Source organism: Grampus griseus, assembly GCF_964374135.1.
Source record: "Grampus griseus genome assembly, chromosome: 4".
NCBI classification, from domain to species: Eukaryota; Metazoa; Chordata; class Mammalia; order Artiodactyla; family Delphinidae; genus Grampus; species Grampus griseus.
This window is the reverse complement of record NC_138997.1, coordinates 125,097,200-125,114,537: the sequence shown is the minus strand read 5'-3', so window position 1 is coordinate 125,114,537 and position 17,338 is coordinate 125,097,200. Positions and strand designations below refer to the sequence as shown.

At 35.3% G+C, this 17,338-nt stretch overlaps 1 protein-coding gene across 1 annotated transcript in view; it reads right to left on the bottom strand.

Moving 5' to 3' along the window:
• Window positions 1–17,338, bottom strand: part of BLTP1 (bridge-like lipid transfer protein family member 1) — a gene marked incomplete at its 5' end in the record, with an annotated part of 189,548 nt that overhangs the window by 79,440 nt on the left and 92,770 nt on the right. Inside the window, 10 exons of the mRNA XM_082654038.1 lie at window positions 2,543–2,718; window positions 4,304–4,462; window positions 4,919–5,138; window positions 8,214–8,356; window positions 9,453–9,693; window positions 11,322–11,474; window positions 11,642–11,792; window positions 12,256–12,407; window positions 15,663–15,874; window positions 16,528–16,725. Of these exons, the coding sequence (XP_082510164.1) occupies window positions 2,543–2,718; window positions 4,304–4,462; window positions 4,919–5,138; window positions 8,214–8,356; window positions 9,453–9,693; window positions 11,322–11,474; window positions 11,642–11,792; window positions 12,256–12,407; window positions 15,663–15,874; window positions 16,528–16,725 (1,805 nt within the window). The remainder of the gene's footprint in view (window positions 1–2,542; window positions 2,719–4,303; window positions 4,463–4,918; window positions 5,139–8,213; window positions 8,357–9,452; window positions 9,694–11,321; window positions 11,475–11,641; window positions 11,793–12,255; window positions 12,408–15,662; window positions 15,875–16,527; window positions 16,726–17,338) is intronic.

The following is a 17,338-nucleotide window of genomic DNA, read 5'->3' as shown; positions in this document are numbered from 1 at the left end:
TGTGCCACTCATCTTCAAATTAATCATAAGGACAAAGATGCCTTGATCCTACTTAAGTGAAAGTACAAGGTAAATAAAATTGTGAATTAGTTTAAATCATTCTACTTCTTACTTTTAAAAAAAGCCTTGAATATCTACTGTGTTTCCATAACAATATGCTATAAAAGGTTCACAAAAGAGTCTATCAATTTCCTGTGTTAATATAAAAACATTTCATATGTTATATTTTTAATATCTGGTCTATTTTTAAGTGGTATCACTTGGTTGCAAAATAACATTTTCTGACAAAGAACTTCCTTTACATTTTAAGTATCATATATGCTATGGAAATATTAATACATCACTCTGGTTAAATCTCTGGTTAACTGAACTTCATAGTTACTAAGAGGTAACCCAAATAGAAGCAACTATATGTGTGCAATAGTAGATCACTATAATCTTTCTGACTACTCCTTCTCTGCTGCATGGTTCCTTTTCCTCCTTCCACATCCTAAATATAGATGCTATCTATCCGGTGCTTTCCTTGACCCCCTTCTAACTCTTTCACCGCACATTCTCACTTAGTGATCTTTTCCTGAAGCTTAAAAAAATCTATCAAAATGGAGAAATGCCATTTATGCAATGAAACTCAAGTCTGCACTTTCACTTGTCTCTACATCATCTCATTTGTTTGTGCTTGGGAAAACAAGCTACCCTTGTGAAAGCATGGAGGCCTAGAATGAGAGAATTCAAACAATTCACCCCTCACTGGAAACTTAGGGAGTATTTTTCTCTCCCTTGTATACCTGCTTGGCATACGCTTTCTTGGGTTTACTCTTTCTTAGATTTGCTCTTTCATCCTAATGGAAACGCTCTTCCCTCTTTAAGGTTCAAACCATCCTCCACCTTTCCTAATCTTTGTTATCTACTTATGCCCCTTAGTTAATCCTGCAAACCCACCTGGTATTTTGGTTCTTTTCTTTTCCATCCCAGTTTATCATTCTGAATGGCTTCTTTGGCCATGCAGATAACTCAACCGATGCTTTAGTTCCAAAGTTATGTGACTTCCTTTCCCCCCCCATAATCTTGCCTTAAACTCCTTTTCAGCAACTTCCAAGACTGTATATTACATTTCATCACCTCATTTTTCTTGCTACATCTGCTTTGGATCAATCCTCTTCTATTCCTATAGCTGGGCTACTAAGGACACAAGAGGTTCTAAATAACTAGACCCTCAGCACTATTAGGCAATCCTTCTGGGAGTCTGGTGGGCTCTCTTTCACATTCACTCCAACCTTTCCATATATCTAAATCACCTTACACAGTTTTTTATTGTATTACTTAATATTAATGTCTCTGGTAGATTTTAGAGTCTTACATGTAAAATAGTATAGCTGTCTCTAAAAATGTGTATTGGATGCTAATAAATACAGTGAATGTATATACAGGCCAAAATAGACATAAAAAATATTTCTTTTCTCTCTCTCTCTTTTAATAAAAAGTGAAAGAATCCCTAAAAACTACTCCAATGTATTAGAGAAGTAAATCTCAAGAAAGTTTAAAAGTGCCTGACACATTTCTTAACATAAATCACTTCCTATTGTGAGAGAAAGTTGAGGCTATCAATTTGCAAACTTACCTGTACAGTTATGAACTGTCCTTATTGCCTTCCCAAACATTCTCAGGGGAAAAAGTACTTTTTATGTCAAAAAGTATCTCTCTCTATAAATAACTCTAAATTCCAACACTTGTCATCCCTCCCTGAATCTTTCTCTATCAGTTTACCCTCCTTTCCTTTTTTTTTTTTTTTTTTTTGATCAGAACCTTCCTAATTCCTCCTAAGTAAAAAATATGCTCGAGTCTCTTTCATCCTGAAAAAATAACACCTCTTAATATCCATATCCCACTCTCCCACCTGCCTTCTGGTCACTCAAACTAGAAAGTACATTTCAAAGGATTTTGTTCTCTACTCCCTACATTTAGTCAATTAAATAAGATCTCCACAATATTTCTCCTTTACCTATCAAAGCCATAACCATCTAAGCTAACAGCTTCATTACCACTTGTGTGAACTATTTCATTAACTCATCTTTTCACCTCTAGTTTCTCTACTTCAATCCATTTAACACATTGCTACTCATATAACATTTCCACATGTACAGTGCCAGGCACTTTACTCCTCTGCTCTAAAATCTTCAATGCCTCCCCACTGCTCGCTCAAGTCTTCACATAGCACTAAAGACTATAGGAAATGATGAAATTTAACTTTCTAGTCATGTTATTTTGCCAATCTCTATCTCCAAATAACAAAAATGTTGCTATACAAGACAACTAACTATATGCCACTCTTCAGTTTAATGAGTATCTATAGATGCTTAATTTGTATTTATAATTAACCCATGTACTTTTTAAAGGCTCCTCCTTTTTTCATGAAGGCTTTAGGCAGACAGGCAAGGACAAAGATTTTCACTAGAATTCCACGGTGCACATACTTGATGGTTCCAGCTGCTAAGTACTGCTCAATGCGAGGTCACTATAATTAGGGAAAAACAGACTGGCTCACCTGAGCATCAGCAAGCTGTACAGCAGGAAACCCTTGGTTGGCTTCTTCTACACCTACCACATCATCCTGACTAGTGCTATGCTGAGAATGTGTCCCATCCAAAGTATTCTGGTCACTAGACAAGACAGTGTTGAAATCTGAGGCTGAGGGTATTGTAGGAAGATTGGGTGCAACACCTAAAAGGGCAAGTGTTCAAAAATAAAATCTAAATTACTGGGAAATGAAGACAACATAAAGGGGCACAGCAAAGTAAACTTATGAAACTTGTATTATAATTGTATTATCAGACCATTTAAGTTGAGAAGGGAAAGAACAGCACTTTCAGGTTATTTTACAGACATGATTTATTAATAGAAAATGAAATTAAACTTTATTTTCAGAATATATCACTCATCCTCATACAGGAAGTATGTATTAGAGCCAGTCACTCCAAAATATAAAACTTTAGGGCTGGAAGATCTTTGAAAAGCATTTGATATCCCATCAGCTTTGCAGTGAGGAACAGAATTATAGACAGTAGCAGGGCTACAAAAAGCAGCTGTAGCAGGACAAAAGCCATAGGCGTCACAGAATCCCACATATAAATTTCTTCCCCACTATGCTTTCCCAAGGTGGAACAAAAATGAAATGGCACTATTTCTTTCTTCTGTACTCCCCTTATCCTTTAACTCGCCAGGCAAAGGACCTGTGATAGAGAGGAAATGTTCCTTTCTGGTTCTTTTGAAATTTAAACTCTATGAAGTAGTGAGACTAGCTCCAGAAAAGTGCTGAGAGCTGGTAAAAGCACCCTCCTTCTATCTTCCTCAACCAAGGGCCAATACTAAGAATTAGCACGTCTTAGTACTCTTAAGAGTCACAATTAGGATCAGTTCCAGATTCAAAAGTGGTCCATGCACTGGCAAAAAAAAAGGACTGAGTAAGTAGTCATATATCAACTACTTTTCATAATTTCATATTTTTTGTCTGAAGAAAATTTACAAGTGATCCAATAGCTGTTACACAGATTAATTTCAGCTGCCCTCAGTAACTAGGTTCAAAGGCTACTTCACATATTCTTTTAAAAAATATATACACATTTTTACAATAAAATAATAAATGCATCTAGTGAATTTGGAAAAACACAGAATAATAGCAAAGAATAGGAAAGAAAGAGTGGCTCCATTTATGTTACTGGAAATAGTCACCAATATTTCTTTGTGAATCCTTTGCCTGTTTTTCTGCTGCTTATAAATATTCCGTTAAAATTAATAAATTTTCCTCATTTGTTTCCCTCCTTGAGGGCAAGAATCTTACTTTATTCCTTTTAGTACTCCTTCAGATTTAATTAAATATTTAAGTAAATATTTAGGTATAAAGAGTATATAGATGCTTGTCATTATGCCTCAGAGGACTCTGGATAAGCTGAAAGTATCTTCTGTATTGTAGGTACATGATGCTGTAATTATACTTTGCATTTTTTCATTTACCTCCTCTTGGTGTTTTGAAAATTAAACCACACACATTAGATGGAAGTTTTAAACTCTTTAAATTATATATAGTCTCGCATTTGACATATTTGCCTTTCCACAAGAACACTGAGAGACTGCTTACGACTCTCTCAATTGCAATATTAGCAAAGGCATTTCATAAATGAGCCAATTTCAACTAAACAGTACTTAAACGTTTGAGATTTTTTTAACCATCCTCTGAAAAACAGGATTTTAACATAACTTCACATGTACCCCTTAGATGGTTAAGTAAAATAATGGGATAGCTCAATACCTGTTGGGAGACTATTGTGTCCTGATTTTGTAACAGGAGATTCTTGCACCACACTTCCTCGATTACCCACAGCATTTGACATCCAATTATAGAAACTCACAGATGATGGTTCAGATAACAAAGGGTGTTCAGATAACATATCAGTGGCCATTGTGTTTCCTGAAAATAAAGTTTTACTGAGTATAGTATTATTTATGTACTAAGGAGCAGAAAATGTGATTTATTTTTTGAAAAGTCAGGTTAAATTATCTGCCTTTTGCATGTCTTTAAACTCACTGCACGATGCTGGTATTTGGATATTAAGGCATTAATAAATAATTTATTGCTATCATAATGGGAAAAAATTCACTGCTGGCTGGCCTAGACAGCATTCCACACCATGCCTAGGTTGATAGTAATAGCAAATGTTTCAATTTAAAAATGCAAACTAAGGGCACGAGACACCAACAAGTTATAAGCAGAACAGTTTTCCAAAATACTTTCTCAAAGATAAGGTGTAATACAAAAGACTAGGTATGCAACCAAAGTATATATCTAAATAAACATTAAGTCCTGTTTTTGTTTTCTTAATCTCCCACAGAAGTAAGCTTATAATTGTCAAAACTAAGGATATACCTGTTCTCGTTAGGGAGCTACTTTTCACCGCTGCACTACTTCTTTGAGGGGTCCCTTCCAGGAGGTTGTGCAAGCTTGGGAAGCTTCCAGTCAGGTAGCTGAGTAGGCTCTCCTTCCGTGGACTCTCCTTAACTGGCACGCCTGTACGTCCCACATGCACCGGAGAATCTGTGGCAGTGTCACCACTGGTATAGCTCAGAGAATGATACGGGTGAATGCCCTATAAAAGGAACAACACGGGGCTCTTTCTTATGCACATAAAAATGACTACTGAAAACCACGACTACTCACTGTTTTTATTACTAGTTATTGTTTACATTAAAACAACTGCGTCTATCTAAACAGTTTGTGTCTATTAGAATTATGGTGAATCCCAAATGTATGTAATAATGTTTTATAACTCTACAGTACAATACAAAGGACAGCATTTATTATCATTCATTTAATTTTAACAGTGATTAATGCCCTTTAAAATCTGAAGAGGGAGTCTGGTGGTAAGATGTCTATCCCAAAATTCTTCATACTATACTACTCTTATTGGTACTCTGATAATAATTTCTTGGTACTCTGATAATAATTTCTGTGTTAAGACCTGATTCTCTGTAAAGCTCTAATATACCAAAAAGAATTTCCAGCAATTCTCTGAAGAAAAGCAAAAAAATAAAAAATTACACAATTGTCCAATCTCTATCTGTTCTGTCACATCTAAGACTGGGATTCCAGATCAGTTTAAAACAGTACAAAGAAAGACCATGCAGACAGAAAGATCCTGAAAAGCAGAGATCTGAAACAAAGCACTTTTAATTTCAATTCTTTGGACTTCTGTAATCCATAAACAAAGGAATGCTCAAAAACATTTCTGAGAGAGAACAGCATTATAGAAAACACCTAGGGACTTCCCTTGTGATGCAGTGGTTAAGAATCCACCTGCCAATGCAGGGGACATGGGTCCGATCCCTGGTCTGGGAAGATCCCGCATGCCACAGAGCAACTAAGCCCGTGCACTGCAACTACTGAACATGCAGTCTAGAGCCCACGAGCCACAACTACTGAGCCCATGCGCCTAGAGCCCAAGCTCCATAACAAGACAAGCCACTGCAAATGAGAAGTCCACGCACTGCAACGAATAGTAGCCCCTGCTCGCCACAACTAGAGAAAGCCCACACGCAACAACGAAGACCCAACACAGCCAAATAAAAAAATAAATAAATAAAAATTTTAAAAAATAGCAAATACCTAAATTTGCTAAAAAAATAGCAAATACCAGAGCATCTGGAAAAACTATAAAGCAGGAAAAATTCTGAGATAGATTAAGGGGTGGAGAATTTAAAGTGTCCCATGTGCTTCCCTGGTGGCGCAGTGGTTGAGAGTCCGCCTGCCGATGCGCAGGGGACACGGGTTCGTGCCCCGGTCCGGGAAGATCCCACATGCTGCGGAGCGGCTGGGCCCGTGAGCCATGGCCGCTGAGCCTGCGCATCCGGAGCCTGTGCTCCACAAGGGGAGAGGCCACAACAGTGAGAGGCCCGCGTACAGCAAAAAAAAAAAAAAGTGTCCCAGCCTTGTAACTATACTGCATAAATAGAATAAGCCTATAGCCCAAACTTTAAAAAATGTATATCAAATTAAATGTTTTAATTAAAAGAGCAATACTTACACAAAATAAAACTTTCAAAAGCACAAAAGACTAGTCAATAAAAAGTATCTCCTGAGCTCCAGTCTACTAGACCCTTTCCCCAAGACGTCCTCTTAACCATTTCTTATCTATCCTTATATAAATAATTTGACTATATAAACACATATACATATTTATCCTTTTTTAACACACATATACATATTGTCCTATACTTTATTTTTACTTGAACCAGCGCACTTTGGTGATCATTCCACATCCACTTAGAGACCTACTTTATCTTTTTGAAGTCTTCATAGTAGGCATCCATATGAGGACTAATTTATTAGTCCTCAAACAGTCATTTGAGGTGCTCATGAGCTCATAAGTGCTCATGTTCTAGAGCATTTATGAGCATCCATTTCTTTAGAATCGCTTCCCGGACATAGACATACTGTTAAAAGGCATTACATTTAAAATTTTACATTTAAAAATGGACAAACTGTTCTTCAAAGAGGTTATGCCAGTTTACACTCCCACCCAGTACCGTAAGAAAGTGTCTGTTTTCTTACATCTTCACCAACATATACTATTAAACTTTCAGATTTTTCAACCTGACAGGTGGAAATGGAATCTCATTTTATTTTACATTTACATTTCTTTAATTAGAAGAGAATACATTTTCATATTTGTATATGAATTCCTCTGTGAACTGCCTTTATTTTCTATTTGGTTGTGCCTTTTTAGTGATTAGGAAAAGATCTTTACACATTAGGAAATTAGCCCTTTGTCATATGTCTTTCCATTTTGTTTACAATACTTTTTTTTCCTGTGTAGAAATTTTATATTTCAATATAGTGAAAAATACAATTTACCTAATGGATTCTTGGTATTAATTATTAATTTAAGATTATACCCAGACTGTCAATGGAAGTTAAAATATTAACTATTTACTGTTTTCAGTGCTCAGAAAAGGAAACTACCAAAAAATAAGTAACTCACAACAACAGCAAATAACTTACTAAGTGCTTACTATGAGCCAGGTATTGTTCCAAGCATTTTTCATGTATCAACTCCATTATTTCTTACAGCAACCTTCTGAAGGAGGTTACTATTATAATCTCCATTTTTAACATATGAGGAAACTGACACACAGTGCAGTTAAAAACTTTAGTCACAAAGCAATTAAGTGGCAGGGGCAGGATTGAAACCAAGGCAGTCTGACTCCTGAGTGGCAGTCGACCACTCTGCTATCCATATGTCTTATTTTATCAAGCACTGGTTAAATTTCTTAAAACAAAAAAAATGTAATTAAAGTCATAAAACTAGCTTAACTCAAACTGTATTTTGATCATGTACTACTTATAAAACTTCTCATTAAAACTAATAACTGTAAGCTGATCAACATTTCAATATTGTTTTTTATTGAATACGATATTCAATAAGTTGAAAAGAGAGCCCTAAGGCTTGGTAGTTAAAGTAGTCCTTGTTCAATATTAATTACTGACTGTTGATATAATTTTCAAAGAAATGTGTAAACTAAAAGTTACTAATCATGTTAATTTCAACATAAAAACACTACTTGAATATTTAGGGCAAATACCTAATACTTACATTTGAGATAAAAAAAGTTTAGGTCTTCTCTGTAAGTCTAAGTAACTCTAATCAAAGGCAGCAACAATGTACCTTTATTTTTAATGCAGAGTCACTATGGGTATGAGTCTTAGATAGTTTCCTCATTATCTCAGCTCCAGTTACAGGTCCAGAACTACCAGGTGGAGGCCGGTTGGCTGTTCCCTCCAGCAGCATTGTGTGTTCACTGACTGTGGCTGAAACAGTTCAAAACAATAAGTGGGCTATAGATTATCATATAATCTTGAAACAACAACTCCAATGTTCCTGGTGGTATAACTAAACTCAACTTTTCATATTTCTTGAAAAACTAATTGTGCACTCTGCTATAACATTCACTCTTCTGTCTTTTATTCTTCAAACCCCAGTCTTCTCACTCAGTCTCAAGAAAGGAGCAAACAGCTTCCGCTCAGTCTTTCACATGTCACCCAAATGGCACAGAGTTCAAAAACTAATTCAACTATGCTGAAGAACGTACGAAACGTTCACAGATTAACCTAGGCCTTTGCAGATAATTAGAAGGGATGTTTACTGCACTATTCTTTCAATTTTGGGGTAGACTTGAAATTTTTTTAAATAATAAAATCCAACCTATTACACATAACATATTTATTTGTTAAATACAAAGTTTTTCTGATTTATTTTTTAAAAGCTCGGTAAAGTATTATATGTAAATGTTCTGAAAGCTCTAATTTTAAGACTACTATCCTTTTCCATGGTACTTTTAATTTTTTTTTAAAATATCACAAGATAAATTTTCATTGAGTACTATATATCATGATAATAATAAAAATTATCCTTTGAAAAAGCATTTAAGTGTGCATGTCTATTTCTGTAATGCATTATCTACTGCCTATGTTCTGGCACAGTCAGTATAATGACAGAATTGTGGGCCAAATGCATACCTCTAAACATTATACAAATTCAGAATCAAACAGGCACCAGGTAAAATTCAAATCTTTAAAAGACTGGTATAGGGAGCATGACAAATAAAAATATAAATTTCAAAAAGAAATTCATGTGTTTCATTCAAAACATTCTAGTTATACAAAGATGTCTGTTAATTGTACTGGATAGATTAGGAGAAGAAATCTTCTGTATTTCACAAAATTAAACCTAGAAGTCAAGTCTGTATAAAGATTCCAATATTATTACCACTTATTTGGACTAATACAAATCATAGTTGTATAATTAAGCCATGACATTTCAAATTTGGGACAAAAATTATTAAAATTATCACAAGTATTAGGTTACCAAGCACATAGTATCTAGCAAAAATATTTACAAAATTACCTGCATCAAATTCAAATTCTGCTCCATCAGCACTGGTATCACTTTGAAGACCACCTCCATTGTCCAGCCCAAGCCCATCTTCATGATCATAGTGCACAGCTGACTGAGGTTTCAGGGGCTGAGCTGGTCGATGTAAACTCACTCCTTTAAAGGCTGGTGTCACTACAATAAACTTCATCCACTGCCTAGCCAGTGCAACTAAACCTTTCTTTAAAGTTACCAAAGCAGGAAGGCCATCACTCTGTAACAACAATGACATGGTTAGGAGTAATCTTACTGTAACAACAATAGTTACTATTTAAGTGTTCTGCATGTATTTATTCATTTAAATCTCATAACTCCCATTTAGAGATGAGGAAACTGGAATTTATATGTTGAGTAATTTGTCCAAATTGACACAGGAGAGTCACTTTTTCAAGTTGACTATAGAACTCAATCGCTAAACACAATGTTGCATCTTTCTATCATAAACAACCCAGCAGTACCAGGTAAATAAGAGACTAAACATGGGGTGTAAAGTGGGAATCTCCTTAAGAAGCATTCAAAGCACTTCGCCTGCTGTGCTCAACTGAAGAATTAAATGTATTTTGTGCTACCTAGAATATTCATCAAGCAAAGAGGAAATTATTTCTTTCAAAGATTAGGTAACCACCTCTATTTTAACATTAAAAAATTAATAAATTACTATAGTTAAATGACAGACACAGAAGGATTTGTAACTGCTTTGAAACCTAAATATATGATCAGTAAGAATTACATAATTTAGAATATATTTTATTCCACATGGTGATGATTTTATGAAAGAAAATTTGCCTATTGGAGCCTTAGCCTAAGGAGAAAATATGCAACTCCTCTCCCCTTTCCTACAATTCCTTGTATTAGGAATAATAGCTTTGACTGAAGAGAGCCATTTACTAGGTGGCAGGAATCACCTCACTTACTTTCTGAGCAACATCAGGCCCCTTAGCCTGTCCTTTCACTCCTAGACTCAAGTAAGGAGGGTCATCTTGTGTTTCTTCCTCTTACATGGAAACCATATCCCGGCACAGCATCCATCCGTGGGAAGTGCCTGCCTGTGACTAGACGGGCAAGTTAAACTTGCACTGTGGATCTCCCAGTCTTCAATTCACGGGATGGGAGTAGAAAGCACTATACCAGCCTCAGGTCTAAGTACCTTTATGAAATCCATAATTTACTCCAGATTCTTTCATTAGAGGTTATCAGGAGCTTGACTGACCATTAATAATACTGATACATTGATGACTAATTTGGCTAAAGCTTCCTGTGTATTCTCTATTGACCAGAAACTTGGAGAGGAGAGGGAGATCCTCAAGCTCTAAGCCTCTAATCATGTGCTTCCATAGTGCTTTTCTAGTGCAGAGATATACTGTATTTATTCGTACAGTTACATATTCCCCCCTCAATCATTAATTAGTCCTTATTTTATTAAACATTTCTGTGAAATTTGACTCTAATGATTACTCTCTTGTTTGAAATTCTTTATACCTTTGGTTTCTAAAACCTTCTTTCCTGGTCCTTCTACCTCTTCTTTTCCCTCCTCAGCACTCTGGGTACCTCTATGCACCCTCTCCATGCTCCTTTAATTTTGGTATTTATCAGGGATCCATCCCTGACCAGTTTCTCACTCAACATATCATCCCTAGAAGGCTCATCCTTATCCGCAGCTTCTAACGCTTTCATGCTGGCAACTCCCAAGCCATTAATTTGAGCCCAAGCTTGTCAATAGCCTGGATTTCTAACCACATTTCTCCTTTGGACTTCCCATACTCATCTCAAACCTTCTGGGTCAACGGCTACTCAACAGAATAGAGGCTTTTTTAAAGCTAACATATGATTCCGGTAACTCACCATTGTAGCGTCATCAATGATGGAGTAGTTTGCCTGGTGCAGGTAGTGATGTAGTATATTACACAGTAAGCATGAAGGATTTTCTTGGAGAAAGCGGGCAACTTTTGTAAGTCTGTTGTATTTACTTCTTAAGGGAAAATGTACACTTTTATTCTGTGAAAAGCAAAACAACAGATTCAGAATGACACAGCAAAGATACAACAAACAAAAGATATCTAGAAATTAAGAACTTGCAGGTCTGATGTTTTCCAACAATGATAATAAGGGATCATTTTCAATAATAAACTTTGTATGATACCTTGTATTGTTGAAAGACATACCTCTAATGCTTCTGTCATTATGCATCCCATAACAGCACAAATTCTCAAGGTTCCCTCGGTTTCTAATTTGTTTAAGGATGACTTGAGTTGATCAATGGGAACAAGCCATGCACCAACAGCTGGAGTTGCAGTGCTTAAAAGGTTTAGCTGCCTTTTAAAATGAAAAAAAAAAAAATTATAAAAACAAGTGTTAAGATTTGTATTTCAAACAATCTCCCATATCTACTGTACTTAGTGGCTATCTTAGTTAGGCAAAATTACCTTTCCTTTTGACCACTAGATAAATTCTGAACATATAAGTAGGAAATGCAAAGAACAGATAACAGAAAATAAAGAAAAATGTAAGAGTCTGTTAGAGGTGAAAAGAGTATATAAAAAGCTTACGGCAGGGTGACATGTAAAAATAAAATTAAAACCCTAGGAAAGAAGAAGGGTCAAACAAATTGGGAATAATGTCTATAGAAAGTATGAAGTAGGAAAGATGGAAAAGAAACTGGCAACCCTAATACTAGATATATCAGAAAAACAATTCAAAAAATACATGAAACAGAATTGTATGTTACTTAAAATAAAGAAACATCAAGGGATAGTAATATATTTTTAAAACTTTTTACCTAGAAAATGCATGTGCAGGAGATCTCACATTGGTGGGAGCTGCAAAACTAAACCAAATTTCCTTGATGGTCAGCTTCATGCTACAGGAATCTGGAGGTGGAGGCATTAAAGGTAGATCTTTTTTCAAATCATCAGATTCAACTCCTTCATCCTATATAAAACAGAGTACCAAAAACATTAATGTATAGTCCCTTAAAACCACTAGCACAGAGTGTTTTACGAACAAAACCTTCCTATCAAATCAAGTTCTACAGATAATAACACCGTGATATAAAACAGGTAACATAAACCTTGCTCAGCCTAATCCTTATTCTGAGAAATACCTATGGATCCTTGAAGCTCCAGGGAGCACAGTCTGAAAAACACTGCATTATAACGAACCATAAATCAGAGATCTTAGAACTAAAGTGTTTCTCTCAATCACTTCATTCAGTCACATTTGTTTAGGGATACTGTTTCTTTTCCTAGATAAGAGAAAGAAGTTTTATGACTTGCCAGAGGTCATACAACTATTAAGTTGGAGAATGAGTGACAGCATTAAGGTCTTCTGCTTCCTACTGCAATCTATTTTCCATTCTATCTTAATAGAATATTTCAAACTTCCAAATAAAGTGCCATAAGAAATACTATTATAGCCTATGTTCAAATAGATAACACTATACAATAAAAAATTCTTAGTTATCTTGGATGCTAGTAATCTGAATCTGTATTGAGAAATAGGAATAATACTTTTTAAACATGTAATCACCACTCTTCAGAATGCAGGGAGGTAAGAAGCATAATATTAAAGAAACAAACAAAATCCATTGCCTGTTATATCTGTTTAATAGGTTTCTAATTCATTTTTAGATATTCTTGGTCAAAATAAAGAAAAGATTGGCATTTTCTTGTGGGATGACTGAGGAATGAAAAGTATCCACAAAACAGCTTTAAATCCTAAATGTTACAAGACAATGTGAACCATAGACCCTAGTAATTTTAAAGTCAGCAGGCACTAAATATAAGTCCACATTCCCATATCTGCAATTCCAAAATCCACAACATTCTGAAAATCTAAATCTGTTTTTGTGGCATCAAAATCTGACATGAACTTGTAAGAGATTATTTATCCCACTTGGTGTTTTCATTCATGTCTTGCTGTAGAAATATTCAAATATTTCAAGACGTAGTGCTATCTCAGATTCCACTAGGAGTTTACGTAGCTTATACACACACCATATTACCTTTATTTTATTTTTTATTGAAGTATAGTTGATGTACAATATTGTATGTTACAGGAGTACAATATAGTGACTCACAATTTTTAAAGGTTATACTCCATTTATAGTTACTATAAAATATTGGCTATATTCCCTGTGTTGTATAATATATCCTTGTAGCTTATACATAATAGTTTGTACGTCTTAATCATTTATAATGGAATCTAAAAAATACAGCAAACTAGTGAATATAGCAAAAAAAGAAGCAGACTCACAGATATAGAGAACAAACTAGTGGTTATCAGTAGGGAGAGGGAAGGGGAGAGGGGCAATATAGGGCTACGGCATATTACCTTTCTTTTAAAGAAAAAAAATCTGAATTCTCAAATACATCTGGCCCATGGATTTCAGACAAGGGCTGTGAGCCAGGCAACTGAGCATATACAAATATACAGAAGACAGTCTAGAGGAACTTGAACTTTAAAAAACGGGGGGGGGGGCTTCCCTTGTGGCGCAGTGGTTGAGAGTCCACCTGCCGGTGCAGGGGACACAGGTTCATGACCCGGTCCAGGAAGATCCCACATGCCGTGGAGCGGCTGGGCCTGTGAGCCATGGCCGTTGAGCCTGCGCGTCCGGAGCCTGTGCTCCACAACGGGTGAGGCCACAACAGTGAGAGGCCCGCGTACCGCAAAAAACAAACAAACAACCAAACAAAAAAAAAAACGGGAGAGGGGCTTGTAGATAATAAGCAAGTACTTATAACAACATGTGAAGCAAAGTAACAAAAACCTTGGTTTTAGACTGACTGAATTTTTGGTGCCTACGGCACATCTAAATGATGATATCTAAAAGGCCATTGGATACAATTCTGAAGCTCAGTAAAGGGTTGATGCTGAAGGCATAACTGATGGGAAAGAGCAGTGTCATCAAATTATGGACCTGGACTAGGAAATGAAACAAGTGAGGGAGTGGACAAAGAGCAAGAAGGGTAGCCAAGAACAGAACATGGGGGGACACCCACATTTATGAAGGACAATGAACTGCATAAGGAGATGGACCAAGAAAAGTCAGAGAACCAAAAGAAAGCAACGTTACACAATTCGAGGACTTCCACCAAGGAGGACAGGATCAGAGAGATTCAGGAAGATACCTGAGTTTCTGTCAAGTATTTTAGAAGGTGAAGGAGAAGGAAAGAACAGATAGGTTCTTCCGAGCTCTTTGTTCAGTGAGCAGCTGCTATATATTTTAATTTCCTTAATCGAAGTGCTAATCCCCACCCAGCTCTCAAATACTTCCAAAGACCTCACAAGAAAACTGTGATTAAAACCCTTTACTATGCATCAAATCAAAATAAACTTTTCAAAAATAAATTCCCAGAAACCTGGGTTCAAGAGTGATTTGCCAATGCATACTAGATACCCATGACACGTTTCTTAGTTAAAAGGTGGTTTCTTTCCTCTTCAATTGGTCTAATTTCCAAATGATCAGAAGTGTTATGTGTGTTTAAGAACAACATTTACCAAGTTCTTACTTGGTCTTTCATGTGTACTGCCTCCTTCAATCTCCACAACTCTAGGTCAATATCATTATAATACTCCTATTTCAGAAACATAGGAGACAGTAAAAAAAAAAAAAAAAAAAAAAATGTGCCCAAGGTCACCAATCAGGTAGTAGTACAACTATTCTGTAGTCTAGAATTTTGAATATTTTCATTATTGCTGTTACTATATTCATCACCATGAAATTATACAATAAAAATAATAAATGAGTTGCATGTAAGGTGTTCTTCAGGCTTCCAAATGAAATAGGTAGATATTGACAAAAATATTTAAACTTACATGAAATACTACCAATAACAAAACTGTTTATTTAAAAAATGAATTCTGCTAAAATCCTTCAAATAAGATAAAAATAAAGCCTGCTTTTCTGAAATTCTATTAATTCAACAAATAAAATTAAGTACTTAACATAAGCAAAATATTATGCTAGGTACTATGACAGATATAAATATATCTATAATATGGTACCTACATTTTAGCAATTATGCTCTAGTAGAATATAATCACCAAGATGCCTTGGCTACCATTTAAGCAAAATCCACAACATGGAAAGACAAGGAAATATACTCCAGAAATTAAATGTGAATTGGGTATGTAGTTTTCTATTTTATTTTCCCAAATCATTATTATTATTAGAAATTCACCAACTTGTTCATCGGAAACAGAATTTCCATTTAAGTCTGAAGAAGGGCTTGTTCGGTCACAAGGAAGATTATCATCAGAGACATCAGTATTATAGCCGCTGCCAGTTGGAGAATCAGAAGAATTATTGGATGTCAGCACTCCACCCCTTTCCGTGACATTAGCTTTACCCATAGTTCCAAAAGTATTATATAAAACAGCACCAGACTGTCTTCCTCCTATCCAAATGAAAGAATTTATTTATTAAAAACACTGTACTCTATCATATCCATAAAAATAAAAAATAAAAATCGCATGAAGATTTTTTTTCTCACCAAAACTTTGCTCTTATCTATAAAAGTGATATAATATTGCAATATCAGGTAAGGAATTATAGGCATATACACTACTATTATACATAACTAAGCCTAAAAGTCTTATACACAATTCAGCCTTCCTATTTTAATGTATTAGTCAGTAATGTAAAAGAAAATAAATATAAGTCAGTATCGCTGAATAAAGGATTTACAGTATTTTCATCGTATATGGCAAGGCTCTACTAATCAAAGATCCAGTTTCCAAAGATGCAAACTTCCAAAAGTTAAGAGGCTTTATATTTTATTTGAGAATTTTTTCTGAACTATGCACTGCTTTGCTCAGGCATTTTACATGTCTAGATGCTCTGCTAGTTTTGAATCACACAATAATTTCATTAAGCTCCACTTACGCAATTGGGATGGGGCACCCACTCCTAGTAAATAATCCCAGATGCCACACTTTCTGCTTGACTATGCTGATTCAGGTTATTGAAAGTCATGATTGTTCAAAACTTTTCAGCAGTCTGTGGCCAATTTGTTCCCCACTTAAGCAGAAATTTTTATAAAAAGCTTACCTTTTATGGTTAAATTTTCAAGTCCACATTCAAACATTATCCATCCCCATTTTTCTTGGCTGGGACCTATTCGAGTTACATCTGGAACAGCCTGCTGATCAGTTTCATCCACAAAAGCAAACTCATCCAACTCTTCAAGAGTAAATAAAACTTTGGACTTCTCAAAGGGGATAGCAGTGATGGCACAGGTACCAATATCTATTATCAAAAGAAAACAAAATGACCATTTTTAAAGACAGAGGTTTGTATATTTTTTAAAAACAACAAATAACGTAAGCATGTGGCACAGTGGTTGTCTTAAAAGATATCTTAGTATTCTGTCAAAAAGAAAAATAAACAAATGAACCAACCAATTTCTAAAATAGCACTGCCTAATGTCATACTACTTAAAAAGCGCCAGAATCATGTTGAAGTTAGAGGGAGAAAAGAAGATTCCATAATTAACAGATAAGTGCTCAGAGACAGGATAAATTCATTTCTGAGAGATTATAGGGTACTCTAAAAATCTAAACTTAAAAAGTTCCTGAATAATTCAGTTTCATAGTAAACTATTTTTAAATACTTTCTCATCATTTTACAAAATAAAAAATTATTTTAATTAATTACCTAGCCTTAGGAAAAACATTATTTTCCAGGAAAACTATAGCTTTCACTAAAAGATTGCTTTATGCTAACATATTTTATATAACAATTCATCACAGATATTGCCATAATTCCATCCCTTTCAATATGCAATATGGGAGCCAACATCCTGAGTGCCTGGCAGAGATTTTTAGTTTATCTTACTGTTTTTTCATTTCTTTCTCTGATT